At 39.0% G+C, this 17,429-nt stretch overlaps 1 protein-coding gene across 5 annotated transcripts in view; it reads right to left on the bottom strand.

The window, feature by feature from the left end:
* Positions 1–17,429, bottom strand: part of GRIA2 (glutamate ionotropic receptor AMPA type subunit 2) — a 253,373-nt gene that overhangs the window by 147,005 nt on the left and 88,939 nt on the right. For all 5 annotated transcript variants that reach the window (XR_012236634.1, XM_073605735.1, XM_073605713.1 and 2 more), the window contains exon 3: positions 3,113–3,352. Coding sequence is in view for 4 of the 5 variants with exons in the window: in XM_073605735.1 (XP_073461836.1) it covers positions 3,113–3,352 (240 nt within the window). In the remaining variant the exon portion in view is untranslated. The remainder of the gene's footprint in view (positions 1–3,112; positions 3,353–17,429) is intronic.

The following is a 17,429-nucleotide window of genomic DNA, read 5'->3' as shown; positions in this document are numbered from 1 at the left end:
TGACCTTTTGTTAAATGAATGTGTTCGACAATGGCTGCCTTTTTTCATTTACTTTCTTCTTCACCTCTTTTTAAGAAAAAAAGTAAATTACTGACAAAAGATTCATCACTAAAAACCTACAGTATCTCACAAAAGTGAGTACACCCCTCACATTTTTGTAAATATTTTAATATATCTTTTTATGTGACAACACTGAAGGAATTACACTTTGCTACAATGTAAAGTAGTGTGTGTACAGCTTATATAACAGTGTAAATGTGCTGTCCCCTCAAAATAACTTAACACACAGACATTGATGCTGGCATTCATGGTTCCCTCAATGAACTGTAGCTCCCCAGTTCCGGCAGCACTCATGTAGCCCCAGACCATGACACTCCCACCACCATGCTTGACTGTAGGCAAGACACACTTGTCTTTATACGCCTCACCTGGTTGCTGCCACACACGCTTGACACCATCTGAACCAAATACGTTTATCTTGGTCTCATCAGACCACGGGACATGGTTCCAGTAATCCATGTCCTTAGTCTGCTTGTCTTCAGCAAACTGTTTGCGGGTTTCTTGTGCATCATCTTTAGAAGAGGCTTACTTCTCGGACAACAGGCATGCAGACCAGTTTCATGCAGTGTGTGGCATATGGTCTGAGCACTGATAGGCTGACCCCCCCACCCCTTCAACCTCTGCAGCAATGCTGGCAGCACTCATATGCCTATTTCCTAAAGACAACCTCTGGATATGATACTGAGCACGTGCACTCAACTTCCTTGGTCGACCATGGCAAGGCCTGTTCTGAGTGGAACCTCTGTCTTGTTAAACCGCTGCATGGTCTTGGCCACCGTGCTGCAGCTCAGTTTCAGGGTCTTGGCAATCTTCTTATAGCCTAGGCTATCTTTATGTAGAGCAACAATTATTTTTTTCATATCCTCAGAGAGTTCGTTGCCATGAGGTGCCATGTTGAACTTCCACTGATCAGTATGAGAGAGTGAGAGCGATAACACCAAATATAGCACACCTGCTCCCCATTCACACCTGAGACCTTGTAACACTAACGAGTCACATGACACCGGGGAGGGAAATGGCTTATTGGACATTTTCACTTAGGGGTGTACATACTTTTGTTGCCAACGGTTTGGACATTAATGGTGTGTTGAGTTATTTTGAGGGGACAGCAAATTTACACTGTTATACAAGCTTTACACTCACTACATTACATTGTAGCAAAGTTTCATTTCTTCAGTGTTGTCACATGAAAACATAATAAAATTTTACAAATATGTGAGGGGTGTACTCACTTTTATGAGATACTGTATGTTCACTTTGAACAACAAGCCAGATACTGGGAGAATAGAAAAAATGTACCCTTTATAAAAAAAAAAAAAACTCATTTAAAAAAAAAAACATTGGCTAGCTAAAATTGGTGGAGTTTTAGCAAATCAACTCTTTTGTCTTTATTTGTTAATTTGCAGAAATTAGTGAATCAATCAATCCTGTAATGTGGATCACTGCAAACCTTTACGATATGGACTTGTATGAAGTTACATTAGTGATTAAATAGGATTCCTATTTAATCCGTGTTATAACCAAATCCAGATTCAAATAGTCAGTTGTGATTGGCACACTCACTTTTGAATACTCCATTGTTCTATCCTGGCTAGGGGGAGCCATCCCTGCTGGGAGAACACAATGATTATTGCTTGTGGCTCGAGTTTAAAAATCTGACATGTTGCCCATAGATGATTCGAATATCATCTGGTTCCTGCTGAACCGACTGAGATTCGAACAATATATGGCAGGCTTCAGATACATGGACACAGAAAGCAGACTAGGGTACTAGGCACTGACCTCAAATTATGTTCATCAAAATGATTATAACAATTATAGCACACTGTTAACTGTAAAATCCCACTAATACAAAAGGGAAAATAGGAGGTAAATTAACTTTAAGTTTGACCAATATTTACCATGCATGTATATCCAAAGCTTTTTTTTTTTCTCAGCACACACTAATTTTGGCAGTATCATTATTAATGTGGAATGTATGTTCCTTGCTAAAAAAAACATTATTTTTTATCAAGTAATTATGGGTAAAGTTCAGTTTTAAGAATATTTCCAATTCTTAGTGATTTCAGTAAAAGCTGATCCTGATTGTTGGCCCAATACAGTAAGTACAGAGTTGTTCATGTAAATAGCAGGATCAGCAGACTTTAGTTTAAATAATGTAAGGGTCTAAAAATGGAAACTATAGCATATACTATGGAAAATAGTTTTTCCTTTTAAGTACATGCGGTCGGATTTTCCGACGGAAAATGTGTGATAGGACCTTGTTGTTGGAAATTCCGACCGTGTGTAGGCTCCATCACACATTTTCCATCAGAATTTCCGACACACAAAGTTTGAGAGCTTGCTATAAAATTTTCCGACAACAAAATCCGTTGTCGGAAATTCCGATCGCGTGTACACAAATCCGACGCACAAAGTGCCACGCATGCTCAGAATAAATTAAGAGACGAAAGCAATTGGCTACTGCCCCGTTTATAGTCCCGACGTACGTGTTTTACCTCATCGCGTTCAGAACAATCTGACTTTCCGACAACTTTGTGTGACCGGGTGTATGCAAGACAAGTTTGAACCAACATCCGTCGGAAAAAATCCATGGATTTTGTTGTAGGAATGTCCAATCAATGTCCGACCGTGTGTACAGGGCGTTATAGTTGCTAAAATGTTGGATTCTGCTCATGATAATAGTTCACAAAACATCATGTTGTTCCCAATATATTACCACTGTCAGGGATGTCTACTTTGGGAAGATTGCAGTATGAGTATCTACATATGCTTAATTTTGGTAAGTATCTTTATTGGTCAGGTTGCACATTCACAATAGACTCATTATCTCATATCTACAAACTAAGAAAGTTGGATATGATTTTATTCCTAATAAGAAAAGTTAAGTTCTCATTATTCTTGAAGCTTTCTTTGAATTATCATATATTTTTTGCTATTGTGTAGTATAAAGTCTTTGTTTCTGTAATGAAGGGTTTACAGAAAGATCCATTTGTTTCAAATGGTTTTAAACAGTATGTTTTTACTACAAGTAAAACAGATTGGAACTTACCTCTATCGCTGTCATAAAGATATGCAAATTTATCCCATTGATAGTATTCAATCAAACTAAGAAGTGCTCCTTTGAGGTCCGGCCTCATTTGAATAACAAATGGATGAGTACCATCTGTTGGAAAGCTTGGGGTTATGAAGGAGACATGAAGAGTTCCGCAAAATGATGTGATAGTATTTACAGACTTCTTATCATAAAATCCAAAAATAGCAAAGACTCCTCTTGAAAACTGGGAGCAGACTGCAAAAGAGAAATAAACAGTAGTCAGTATATGCCTCAAGGCAGAAATCAAGGCAAACAATAAATAAATTCACAGCTGATATACCTATATGTTTTCTGCTTTACACGTGAAAGGTTTTGTAATATTGTTCAGTTCCTTTTGTAGTTTATAAACTTCTGCCTCATTGCACAGCCATGAAGATCCCCTACCAACTATATAGACAGGCATCATGAGAACAATGATTACTACAGAGCAGGCTGGAGGTGAAGTGACATGGAAAGATGTATTGTAAAAAGGAGCTGTCAATAATTTTAAATCTTTTAGTAGGTAAAACAGTAAGCATACTGTATATGTTCTTAACTATAAACCGTTGTGTTAATACTAGCGCTTTGACGTATTCTCTTAAAGTAAACCAATTATAGCAGCTAGCATAAAATGTAGGTCAAACACATCAATCAGATAATTTTTAAAAATGCAGCGCTATCTGTTTAAAATATACAATTAATATCTATATCCATATAGGGTCTCTCAGATAGTGGGACTCATATCATAATAGATAATAGTAGTGATATCCCTTTAAGAATCAATTACATATATAGCTGTGAGATCTCGCCAATTAAAGGATCCAGAATAGAGTGCAAAAGTTCAAATGCTTAAAAAGTGGAGTGGTCCCTCTATGAAGAAAGGGTGGAAAAGAAGTCCATCACCAGCACCAACCATCTAAACGTGCAGATTTTTACCAGAACATTTGGCTAACTTAACAGCAGCCAAATAGCACAACATAACATCTCCAGGCAAGAACACTCATCCTCAATGGTATCCACGATACAGCGGCACAGTAAGTCAACATTATACTGAAAGCTTCAAAATACACCACTCTCTACACATGGATGATTACCTAGTTTACTCCCACAGGGAATACAGGGGATGACCTTTAAAGCAATCTGGCCCAACAGTGCAATGGCTTCAACTAGGGAATGTGCAGGTCAAGCAGTGTGTCAGAATAATAGGCACTCGGCTGTCATTTAATTACAGAGAGACTGGTTTAATGTCTTTCCAGAGCAAAGTCCAGTCTGGCCTCAACAGTGAATTAGGCGGGCATCAATGGCTAGCTCCAACATTTTAGGGATAGCCTACGCTTGCTTTTGCATCACACTACTTTGAAGTGATGGACTTTGCCTGTCAAAATAGTCCGGAATTCATCTATATCTGCAGGCTTTTTTGATCTGCTGCAGGTTTGTACAGGAACCTCTATATGTGCATTCGTTTTTTCATATAATCACATGATGGTTCAGCATTGCATGTGGTACAAACAGTTGCCAGTGGGTTAAAAAAAATAAAAAAACAGCTCAGGTCGGAGCCACTGTACTAACAATTCAATGTTAGTACAGGTATCTCCCCTGCTGTTCTATTCTGTCCTGACAGGGGACCCCCCACCCTGCTAGAACACTATGGTCAGTGCTTTTTCGGTCATGATTCTTTGACAGAAGCCGGACCAGCCATACACACAGGCCGAATGTCAGCTGGTTTCTATTGAACTGGCTAATGCCACCCAACAATCGGCCCATGTGTACTAGGCTTTACTCATCACATAGGTTAAATGCAGATCCTTATCTTTTGCTCAAGCTGTAAATTGAGCCTCATTGTAGTATTTGAGGTGGGAGGCAAACTGTGCCAGGCAGGGTTCATAAGGATCGATTTGGGGGCTGCTACTTCCATTAAAGTCTTTAAGTTCACTAAAAGTATAAAAGCTGACTTGGGCCTCACTCACACTGGCAATGACATACAGTACATGTGGTTATATGCATTTATATACCTTTGTAGGCCATATATATAAATGTATGTAATCTTTTAAAATGGTATAATGCACACTGTGCATTTACTTGCATCCAGTTTAATTGCATTGAGGGGATAAAAAAAAAAAATGAAAGCTGTGTGTCCATAAGAAAATTAGATACTCTGAATGCATCTAAATCGGGGGTCAGCAACCTGTAGATCGCCATCGGCTGGTAGAACGTGGACAGGTGGCTATTAGATTTCAATCTGGGTTTGCTGATCCATCATCCCAGACCATCAAACAGAGTGCAATGCAGAGGGACTACTCGTAAAGTTGGAGCTGTAGTAGGGAGCAAGAGCCACATAAGCCGATGCCTCCTCTGTAGTGCTGGCTCCTGTCCTATGCGGAGTGATACCAACTGCACTCCACCTCTTATCCTGGCTTCTATTATATCCTGCTGTTTTACCACCCCCTAACTTTACGTGTGAATGAGCACAAGTGCTACGGTAGTCCTGCAATTAGAGGTTTAAATCAGGTGTGATGAGGCGATACTGTGACCGGTAATCTTTGACTGCTCCCGTGTTGTTCAGGTGGATCTCCACCTCTCTAAGGTTGTCTATCCCTGATTTAAAAACATGTAAACTTTGTGCGCTCTGCAAATTGTTGGCATTGTATAAATCCTGTATAATAATATAAACAGGAGTTTGGAAGGAAAAGTCTGCATGGAACAATTAAATGCATGTAAACTGTTTTATATGTAATCGCATGTAAATAAATATAAATTTTGCAAATAAATGGAAACAAACATTTTACTTCCCACTTTAATTGCTTGTGTGATTAAATAAAACAAATGCTAGAGGCTCATGTGAATCAGGCCTTACTGACTCATTATCAACTGAAAGCCAGCAATGTGCAGTACATATTCTACATTTTGGAGGGTGTGTATGACTGCGTGCTATGCAAGCACACAAGAGCAGGAAATCTTAAAGTGTTTTTAAACAACAAAATTATTATTATTATTATTATACAGGATTTATATAGCGCCAACAGTTTGCACAGAGCTTTACAAAATGAAGGCAGAAGGTTACAATACAATTTGGTACAAGAGGAATCAGAGGGCCCTGCTCATTATAGCTTACAGTTTAATATTTTTTTGGCTTTTGGGTGAGTGGTGAGGTATAAGAACCAGAATGTCATTCTTATCTTTGTCTCCCCTAAATAAAGTCTTCCTATTTGTCCTAGTGACCATAGTCACTAGTACTAAAAGTCAGTGAAATCCAAAGGTTTAAGCTACAATCAGAAAAGAAATTGAGGAGATTTGTATAATTTTAGAGACATTTTCTCTCACTTCTTATTGTGTCTACAGAGCAGAAAGTAAAAGGATATTCATATAAGACATACATGGAAAAAAAAGATCTTACATGGGTTTTATTCATTGCCTACCTTAGTCAAGGTTAAAAAATGTATTTATATATATGTCCTATATATATGTCCTCGGGAAGTAGTGGTTATAACGGTACAGCCATGATCCTTATATAATTCTTTTCTCTACAAGATAAGAGTGACCCAAGTGTCTTTACAGCTGCCTGATCACTTTTAAAGGTGGCAGAAGAGGATTTCCCTCTGTATTTACCTGGCTCTCCTGTCTTATCAACCTGTGTGACCTAGAGTTAGAATAAATTCTGTTGTTCCTAACCCTCTCCGATGTCTGATGTCAGAAACTGTAAATCATTTTCTCATTTCCGGAGTTCAGTTTGTTTTTTTATAAGCCATTACCTGCTTGTAAAGCATCTGATCAAACCAATCTCTGTTTGATCAGATGGTTTGTTGGGTAGAGGAGAGATAAGGTGTCTAATAAATGCCAGATCTCTCCATAAAGGGTACTTTTTTGGCCCATGCTAAAACAAGGGATGCTGGGAAAAGTTCAATCAAAAAAAATAATTCAGTTGAAAAAAATATAAATAAAATAAATAATAATTTTAAGAAGATTTAAAGCACACCCGCCCTGCTCACACACAAATGTGAACATGTAAGTACGTCCCACATGCATATGTCACAGTGAGAGCAATAATTCTAGCATCAGACCTCCTGTGTAAATCTAAATTGGTAACCTGTAAAAGCTTTTGAAACGTCGCCTATGGAGATGTTTAGATACCATAGTTTGTCAACATTCCATGGGCAAGCACAGTTAAAAGCATGATATGTTAGGTATCTATTGACCCAATGTAACATCTTCTTTTTTTGTATTTCACCAGGAGATTGGGTATTATATTGTGTTTTTGTGCACTAAAATTCATTAAAGTGTATTTTTTTCCTGAAAATCTGTGTTTGATAAACTGTTGCACAATATTGTGTGACATAAAAAAAATTGCAACATGCACCATTTTATTCTCCAGAAACTTTGCTTTCAGAAAATATATATTGTTTGGGGGTTCCAAGAAATTTTATAGCAAAATAAACTGCAGATTTTTACATGTATGTAAGAAATGTTAGAATTGTCCAGGTTTTGAAGTGTTTAAATACACTTTAATGTGGCAACGTAAAAGTAAGGCTAAATTTATTTTGCTGTTTATTTGTATTACTCCAGATTACTCCAGAGTTGTCAACTATCCATGAAAGGCTCAAGCAGTGCAAGTACCCTAGCTTGACTTGGTATTAGCCTTTTACAATCCGCCATGAAACAGGACATACACTGAGAAAAGGAGGGGCAGGGCTAGGGACAATCAGGAGTGCTGCATGCAAATATAGCGAAAATGACCATGCTGACAGAAGGAGAAAGCAGAGTGCCAACGAGATTAGCTAATTAGTGTGCTGCTTCTCCTTTCACAGTCCAGTCTCAGGCTGTCAGGACAAGACTTTTAAGTGTTAATTAGTGGAGCAGAGAATAGGTGCTCCTCTGCTGCAAGGCAGGGCTTTGCTATGTGGCAAAGCTGTGTAAATCTCAATATTGGAATGGGGAGAAATAAAACTTATTTGACAGGTACAATATCTTATATTGCCTGCTTTAATTATTAAATACAATTTTGTTGCCAAAGGGTATCCTATAATTCATTGTATCCATTCAGGACTGATTAAGTTGCTGCAAGCTGTTAATGCCTGATGATAAAAAAAAAAAAAAATCAGACTGTTCATTACTAATTACCTCTCCTGCTCAAATCTCTGGTATATTACATTACATTAGAAAACTAGAGACCAATAATAGTGGCACGCAAAAAAGGACTTCCAAATATGAACACATGAAGAGGTCACTTTCTCCAAAACACAAAAACACTTTAACACTGATTTTATATTTTACAGATTTTATCCACTAAATATATGGAATCAGTCAATAATATATAGGGTTATTAAAAACAATGGAGCAGCTTTCAACATTTTATTTCAAACAAACTGTAAGTGATAGAAGCACATTCTGCACTGGATAGAGGAAGGTTCAAAGTTTTATGGTCCTTGAAGTTGTATGCACTCAACATGAGCACCATGTGTTGCGCAACAAACTTTAAAGCGGTAGACCATTTCTTGCCACACACAAACCAATGACCACTAGTTATTGAATTTACATCTCCAACAATTCAATGTTTCAGATCTTGAAAAAATAGCAATCATAGGTGGGACAAACACCCTTTCTTAAATGGTGGCCAGTGCAAATGCCTACAGAAACTGCAACTTGTACAGCTTCATATGCAGATGGTTTTTAAGAACACAACAAATCGTTGTTCGAGGAAGTCCAAGTTTGACGCTTGCTCGTGTTAGGGATTTTTTAGAGCTCCGGTTGAACGCACCTCGAATACACTTAACATTTTTATCTGAAATGCGAGGATGATCAGTGTTTTTTTTTGTTTCCATATGCAACCATCTTCAACAAGTTTTTTATGGCACTTGTAAATTTGCTTATGATGAGGGGGCTGTTTGTTGAACTGACGGCAGAATTCACATTGCACTTGAACAATGTATTCCAACTGTAGCACACAAAACTACTTCTTCTGCAGACTGCCATTTTCCTATAAACAGGAAGTGGCATTGTTGTGTGGCATTGAATCGACCATTTAGGAGGTCTTTAACTTTGAACCTTCCTCTATCCAGTGATGTGCAGAATGTGCTTCTATCCCTTAGAGTTTGTTTAAAATATTTTTGAATACTGTTTTAGCCAGGTGCCTGCATGTTGTTGCATTTATTAGCCAAATAGCCATCAGCTCCTATCATCAAGAGCTCTGGCCTACTTATATCTCCTTCCATGCCATACCATTGGTCCATTTCTGTAATGGGCGATCTCACGCATGATCAGTGAAGCATGGGGAGCTTGCTCAAGAGCTGCGAATCACAGGAAGTTGTTGTTATTTGGATACTAGATTTCAGAGATTAAAGGGTATTCTAGAACTAAGAAAAACAGATCTATTGACACCTGCAGGTATCTTTTCTGGAATGGAAGTATGATATTATGAAACGAATAAGGTTTACCTCTCCCTTTTTATCACGTATTGTGCTCTCTGCCTATACATTCCAGGTTTACAAGGATAAGCAGCCAGTAACTGGAACACACATATGTGCGTAGATAAGTTGTAGCCTAGTTGACAGAAGTAACTGACACAGAAGTCTGCAAATGATGTGTTAAAAGGCACTATTGTGGTGGAGAAAATATTTAAATTATAACTTGAGGCAATTTTATAGATTTGGATGGAGTGGTGAGTGGTTAGAGCAACTGGTGGGTATTTAATGCAGTCTGTGTCCTCATTAAAAAGATTCACCTTCTCTAATTGTCCTGATCCCAACCAGTAATGAATGTTGAGTTGCTACCAGATCAGGAACAGATAAGAAATGTTTTCCCATAAGAGGGGACTTCAATCACATTAGAAAGATATCTTCTCACTTCTTGTTGCATCTAAAGGACATGAAGTGAAGTCTCCCTAATGAGACACAAATGCAAATAAACCTGACAGTGATTTTAAGTATTCTCTACTCTATTAAAAAATGGCTTTGGATATACTTTACGTTTAAGGCCAGTAACACAACATGTAAATGACAAACAAAACGCTTTCTATTAAGTAACGTATATAACTTAACTTGTAGCAGCAATTAATCTCTAATGATCTCACAATGCTCCAAATGTTTGTGGCTAATTGCTACTACATGCAACTCTATAGGGAACCATTTATAGCAATAGCGATCTTAACAATTCATTTGTAAGAATTTTTGAATTTCAAATGAATCAAAAATTTCCTGTGTGCTGCTTGACAAAATGATCCCTCTCTGTGTACTCTGTTTTTACTTGTTATCATACTTTAAAATGTTCACTGGTTCAAAATCACATATCTAATACCATACTGCAGTGCTTTATTCAATTAAAAAACACACTCAGCAAAATGTTAAACTGGTATACTATATCTATAATGTTGTCTTAACACATAACAAATGTCACATGACTGTTTTATTATTGGATTTGCAGTTTACCATTTTGGAATAGTTTTGAACATAGCTGTGTATGTGAAAAGATACGTTACAGTAGATTAAAATGTAGTAAAATATGCTGTAATTATCTTTATGTCTGCAGAGTACAGAGCTTTCAAGATCTCTGACAATTCTAAACCCTGATGCCTTTAGGTACAGAATTCAAGGTCAGAATGTTGGCAACAGCTGATCTCCATAATGCTTCCACCCATAATCAGCTGCAGATGGTAGAACAGGTTGCTGTGCAGTGAGGCCATAGCAATGGTTAGTAATTAGCTTTGAAAAATAAGAAGTTGAAGTATGCCATTGCTTGGATGCAGACTCCCAACCAATGCTTTCTAAATAATAAACACAACATTTAGCTGACATCTTTCATTTGGTCCAGGAATCAACATCAAGATAAATAAAGCTTAGACTAACACAGAAGCAATATTCTTATTGTTCATAAAACTGACACTTCACCTAGTGATAGATTTTCCACAATATACTAAAAAGCTGATATAATTACCCTGTTGTGATATAGCATATTTATAAAGTGCATAATCTTAAACAGTCTACCAACTCTTATTAGAATTCCTCCTACTCATGCAGGCTGAAAATATACACTGGTCATGGCTATTTTAAGTCTAGGAGTGTAATGTTTATTACTCACTTTCTATTATCTTCGCTGTATTTCTATTGCGCTTAAAAATAGTGCAAATATTTTCAAGCTGGCAAAAATTTTCCTGAAAAACATTCTCCTTCAAACTGAAAAACTTTAATTGGGTTTGCAGAAAACATATATCCTATAAGAAAACCCTTTCACAAACTTAGCTTCGGTGGAAATCAGATGTCAAAACAATCTAAGAATCCAAAGATATAGAAAATGTAAGTATATGCAAAACTTGACTTGTCCGATGAAAGTCAAGCTTGGATTTATATCCTGCCTTTTGGATCTCTTTTAGTTTTGGTAGCCTCATTGACCAGTGAGAAGGGTCAGAAAGGGGAAGGTGTGGTTCCAGTCTTCACATTGTAAAAATGTCCACTTTGACAAATACATTCAACTGCCCATATGTCTGGATTATTTGATGTTTCTTACTTTTTTTTTTTTTTTTATTGGAGATAACCTCAGCTTATGCATGTTTACATTATATGCCCAAATTAACTACTTCATGATGGAGGATAAAACAAATCCTAATGTCTGAGCACAGTTTTGCAACTTTAGCATGTGTTAGTAAAACTGTACATATAATTGCAACTGCGTAGTGGTGGATTATAACTTGTTTTTTTCAGGACAAATTGGACCTTCATTTGGTGGTAAATGGTAATGAATATCTCCTGATTTTTTTTTTTTATTATCAAAGAAAAACTGGTCCAAAATAGTAAAAAAAACATTTTCTGAAATCCAGCTATTACTATTACCTACTACCAAAAAACAACTTAAAAATTGTTCTATTCAGGGCTTTTTTCTCAAACAATAGGTGCTGGAACTTAACCGCGGCCCCACAAAACCCTTCCCCCTCCAAATCACATCAAATAGTGGGTGTGTTCAGTCATTTTTCACAAAAACAGTAGGAGGGTCTTAAAGGGGCAATAAATACCAGGATTGCATTACATGCAGAGTGCACAGCTGTCACTTGTAAACACAGAAACCAGATGTCTGTGTTTACAAGTGGTGAACAGGCACCAAAGGGTCTGAGCCAGAGGTGGTGGAACTGAGTTCCACCAAGTTGCCCCTGAAAAAAAGCCCTGTTTCTATTGCTCTTGATAATCACAGCAACACCATAGTTATTTGTAACTGTAGTTGGGCCCAGAAACAGTAGTACGCATTCTCCTTTTCTTTTGTTACTCTACCTAAATAACATTGACACTAATCTAAATTAAAAAATGCTTTTTTTCAATATTACTTAAAATACACAGACCCTGATCTTTGACCCTGACTCTTGACATTGACCCTAACCTTGCCTCTAATGCCCTGTACACACGGTCGGACATTGATCGGACATTCCGACAACAAAATCCATGGATTTTTTCTGACGGATGTTGGCTCAAACTTGTCTTGCATACACACGGTCACACAAAGTTGTCGGAAAATCCGATCGTTCTGAACGCGGTGACGCAAAACACGTACGTCGGGACTATAAACGGGGCAGTAGCCAATAGCTTTCATCTCTTAATTCATTTTGAGCATGCCTGGCACTTTGTGCGTCGGATTTGTGTACACACGATCGGAATTTCCAAAAACGGATTTTGTTGCCTGAAAATTTATAGCAAGCTCTCAAACTTTGTTTGTCAGAAATTTCGATGGAAAATGTGTGATGGAGCCCACACACGGTTGGAATTTCTGACAACAAGGTCCTATCACAAATTTTCCGTTGGAAAATCTGACCGTATGTACAGGGCACAACACTGACTTATACTTATTATTATAATTGGTTACATTTTCCCATCTGGCAAGGAGAAGAAAATGCAATGTATTCCCCTTTCTCCGACAGTATCGAATTTGGGATGGAAGTATGTGTTCTGGGACTTTTATTGTGATATTATGTTCCTGCATACATTATTGGTTATTTATATATTTTTTTCGTTCTTTTTTTTTTTTTATTTCCAATCATGTTCATTATGTCATTTGATAGTCCGTTCGACATGGCCTCATTTTTGATTTCTCCAGTCTATTTACATTGGTCGTTTGTGGTGTATGTTCCTGGTGGTTTGTCATTGGGCTGCTTGCACCCTCATCCCTCGCCCTCTTTGTGCGGGGGTGGATGGGTGTGCACTGCACGTCGACATCACATCTCTTACGCCGGACATGTGGCATCACTCCGTGTGGCGCCTTTGAGCCGGTGACTATTCAGCTATGAGCGGTATGGGAGGTGGTTTTGTCGCCAAACTACCAGGTGGCTCTTCTGCATTGGTGTAGGCGCCTCCCCTCCCTGAGTGTTCAAATGCATAATGTCGATAGAGTCTTTCGGTGGCGGCGTTCATATATGGGGACCATCCATGGACGGTTCAGGCATTTGGCTAGTTCTCACTTCACAGGACAACAAACATGACATGTTTCCCAGTTTAGTTGGCAGGTAACATCCTTTGTTTCTTTACCCTGTTCTTCCCTCATCTTTCACCATTCCCTCTACTTTCTTGCCCTTGTTGGGGGTCCTTCTCCTTTTCCTTTCTAGGACTTCCCTCACATGCATTTCTATTGTTCATGCTTGACTCAAGTCTCACTAGTTACATCTTCTCTCTCTCTTGCAACACCTCTCACTATCTTGACAGAGGTTTGCAATGCATCCTTGTTTGAACATTCACTACACAACTTTTATAGTTATAGTTTGTCATGTATTATGCCTACACATCGTTCACTGCCTGATGCCTGTCCATCCTAGGTGGGGCCTGTGTGAGCTGTCCGTCTTGGAGCACTCCATCTCGGCTCCCGGGGTAGGACGTTTCCCATATATGGGGAGACGCATGGCCCATACTGCCAAGCCATCAGTACATCGATACCCTGTAAGTACCAGTTGGGGTTTTGAGCCCTTGTTTTTGTTTGACAATGTATGAATACACTGCATCAATTAGAAATGTATCTATGTCATTGCAGAGACACAATACACGCTTTCTCCTGATGTGCGAAACGCGTTGAGCCAACAGATGTCGTGTCCCAATCATGTGTCATGTCAGCATACTGTCTACTGTACCAAATGTTTCCAGTCTCTAGACTTTGGGCTCCATTATTATTCATTATGTGTTTACCTACTTTTATGGACTGTTCCGAATTGTGCATTTATTCAAGTAAAATAAAGTTTTTATTTTAGTTTATTTTCTCATCCCTCTTCAATGTTAGGGATTAGAGTAATTTCTAACCTTGCAGGTATCTATTTATGTGCATATATATGAGTTTTACTAAAATGTAGTTATCCATGAATTAATAATATGCTATAAAATAAAATAATACTATACATCATAGATATATTTGTTACAATAATTTAATATATTACCCTGCCCCTTACATACTTAATGTAAAGTCCTGCCCTCTCTGTCTTTTTATATAAGATGCAATGTATCTTTATCTCCATTCAAGAGGAGGAAAAAACACATTGGCTGCACAGTGACTGTAACCAGTCAGAGGCAATCACAGCGATCAGGTCCTGTTAGTACGAGACCCAGGGATCTCAGTGAGAGCCCAGTCTCTGTGCTGAGAGTGCACTGTGCAGCGTTCTCCCAGCACAACAGCACAAACTGAGATATGCATATTTGCAGCCTCACAGAATAAAGTGGATGTAAACCCGAATTTGTTTTTTTTTTTTAATGTCATAATGTAGAGTATAAGATTTCCTATCATTTGAGCCCAGTCTTGTCACAAAGAGTTAATTCAGCTCTGAGCAATCCACTTTTATTGTTCAGTGAGATAAATCTTGACAGAGAAAAACTTTGTCAAATCCTCCCCCTTGCTGTGAGTGACAGGTGATTTACATATCTCGTGCACTAGCCTAAGACATGCATTATTTTTTAATTCCCTCCCCCACTCCTTTCTTCAGCAGCTCTGCAAGGATTGGCTGTTCCACACCTCAGCATTATTTGGCACGCTGAAGTCATGTGGTTACTTTCCTTTTTTTTCACTGGATGTTAGAGATCATAGCAGAAGTTCAGTGCAGGAGAAAATGCATATTGACAAGGGGAGTGTAGAGGTGGGCGGGGAGTCTACTGACATCACGACTCCACCCACCGAGCTCCAGACAACAGACCTACCCACAGAATCTGCAGTTTTTGGGTTCTCATAACAGACAGAGGGGAGACATTTGACAGGTAAAGATACATGCAGGAGGCATGTATATCCTTATAAATAACCCCTATGGCAGTAGTTTAGAAAGGATGACATTGGGTTTACATCCACTTTAAGGCCTACTTCTGTGAGCACGCATATTTGTACAGGTGGCACAAAGTGGATAAAATGCCTAGGTTTATAACACGTTTACATTAAAGCTGCCCATATACCTACCTTGTGAATCGGCCAAACATCACTGTGAGGGTGACCCTTTTGTCCCCCTCTCACTCAACATCCATCAATTAAAAAAAAATCGTAGGAGCAAGACAGATTTATTTCAGCTGCATCCAATCATATGCAGCCATTGTTCAAGTATTCTGACAGATGCCAGCGCTGGCTCTCAGAATACATTAAAGCTGAACTAAACTCTCTCAATCTACAATAACTATTTTTAATCCTTGTGCTGCTAGCCTTAGTAAACAGATATGAAGATATATCATATTTACCTGTTTAAAACTTTTTTTTTTACATCTCTCCAGTTCATTACAGTTACTGGCCTAGGCCAAAATGATGACATACATCCATACATCCAGGAGTAGTCATGGGCATTTCTTTTTTATCTGGAGGAGGGGCTTTCTCAGCTAAACACACCCTCCTGCCTAAATGCCTGAGCATGACAGATGGACTCATAAAAGGTAAATGCTACAGTACATTAGTATTAATAATGATTTATATAGCGACAACAGTTTACGCAGCGCTTTACAATGTAGAGGGGTGACAGCACAATTACAGTACAGTACAATACAGAAGGGACAGGAGGGCCCTGCTCATAGAGCTTACATTTTAAAGGGGGGGGGGGGGGGTGGAACAAAAGGTAATAGATGCGGGGAATGATTTGATGGGGTTGTTAGGTGGGTGTGGGATAGGCTTCCCTGATTAAGTGAGTTTTCAGGGATCTCCTAAAGGTGGACAGGTTAGGGGCTGATCAGATATACCGGGGCAGGGAATTCCAGAGGATGGGAGAGGCTCTGGAGAAGTCCTGAAGACGACCATGAGAGGAGGTAACAAGGGAGCTACAGAGCAGGAGGTCCTGGGAGGAGTGGAGAGGACGATTTGGGCGATATCTGCAGATGAGGTTGGTGATGTAGCTGGGGGTGATGTTGTGGATGGCCTTGTATGTTGTGGTTAGAATTTTGAATTTTATATGGTGGACTAGGGGAAGCCAGTGAAGGGCTTGGCAGAGAGGAGCAGCAGTCACAGATTGGTTAGTGAGGTGTATTAGTCTAGCAGCAGCATTCATAATAGACTGAAGGGGGGATAGCCTGCGTAAGAGTAGGCCATTAAGGAGAGAGTTGCAGTAGTCAAGGCGGGAAATAATCAAGGAGTGAATAAGTTGCTTTGTGGCATTAGTCAGGAAGGGTCGAATTCTGGAGATGTTGCGGAGGTTAAGGCAGCAGGATTTAGCCAGTGAATGGATATGGGGACTGAGGGAGAGGTCAGAGTCAAGGATTACACCCAGCACCCTGGCATGTGTGGAGGGGCCAATGGTTGTGCTGTTGATCCTAATGGTAAAGTCATGGGGGGGACCAGGAAGGAGGAAATATTACAAGCTCAGTTTTAGAAAGATTGAGTTTGAGAAAGTGGTGAGACATCCATACCGAGATGTCATTCAGTAAGTTTGAGATCCGATTAATATACACTAATCAACTTCTCAAAAAATTAGACATGGAGACATAGATAAATGAGTGAGTTTGCTTTAATATACAAAAATAATTAAATAGCATTTTCAGTTTGTGGTGCTCAGATACAGTTAAAGTGGTTGTAAAGTCAGAATGTTTTTTATCTTATTGCATTCTATACATTAAGATAAAAAAACCTTATGTGTGCAGCATCATCCCCAGCACCCCTTGGTACTTACCTGAGCCCCATCTCTCTCCAGCGATGTCCACGAGTGCCTCGGCCATCCAGGACTATCCTCCTATTCTCCAATCAAGAGAGAGAGGGGGCGGGGCCAAACCAGGGCTCCGTGTCTGAATAGAGACTCAGCTCGGGTGCCCCTTTGGCAAGTTACTTGGGCACTCAACAGGAGGGAAGGGCCAGGAGAGCAGAAGAGGGACCCGAGAAGAGGAGGATCTGGCCT

The sequence above is a fragment of the Aquarana catesbeiana genome, linkage group LG01, assembly GCF_042186555.1.
Source record: "Aquarana catesbeiana isolate 2022-GZ linkage group LG01, ASM4218655v1, whole genome shotgun sequence".
In the NCBI taxonomy this organism is placed as follows: domain Eukaryota; kingdom Metazoa; phylum Chordata; class Amphibia; order Anura; family Ranidae; genus Aquarana; species Aquarana catesbeiana.
The sequence above is the reverse complement of the archived record's forward strand: the minus strand, read 5'-3'. Positions and strand labels throughout refer to the sequence as shown.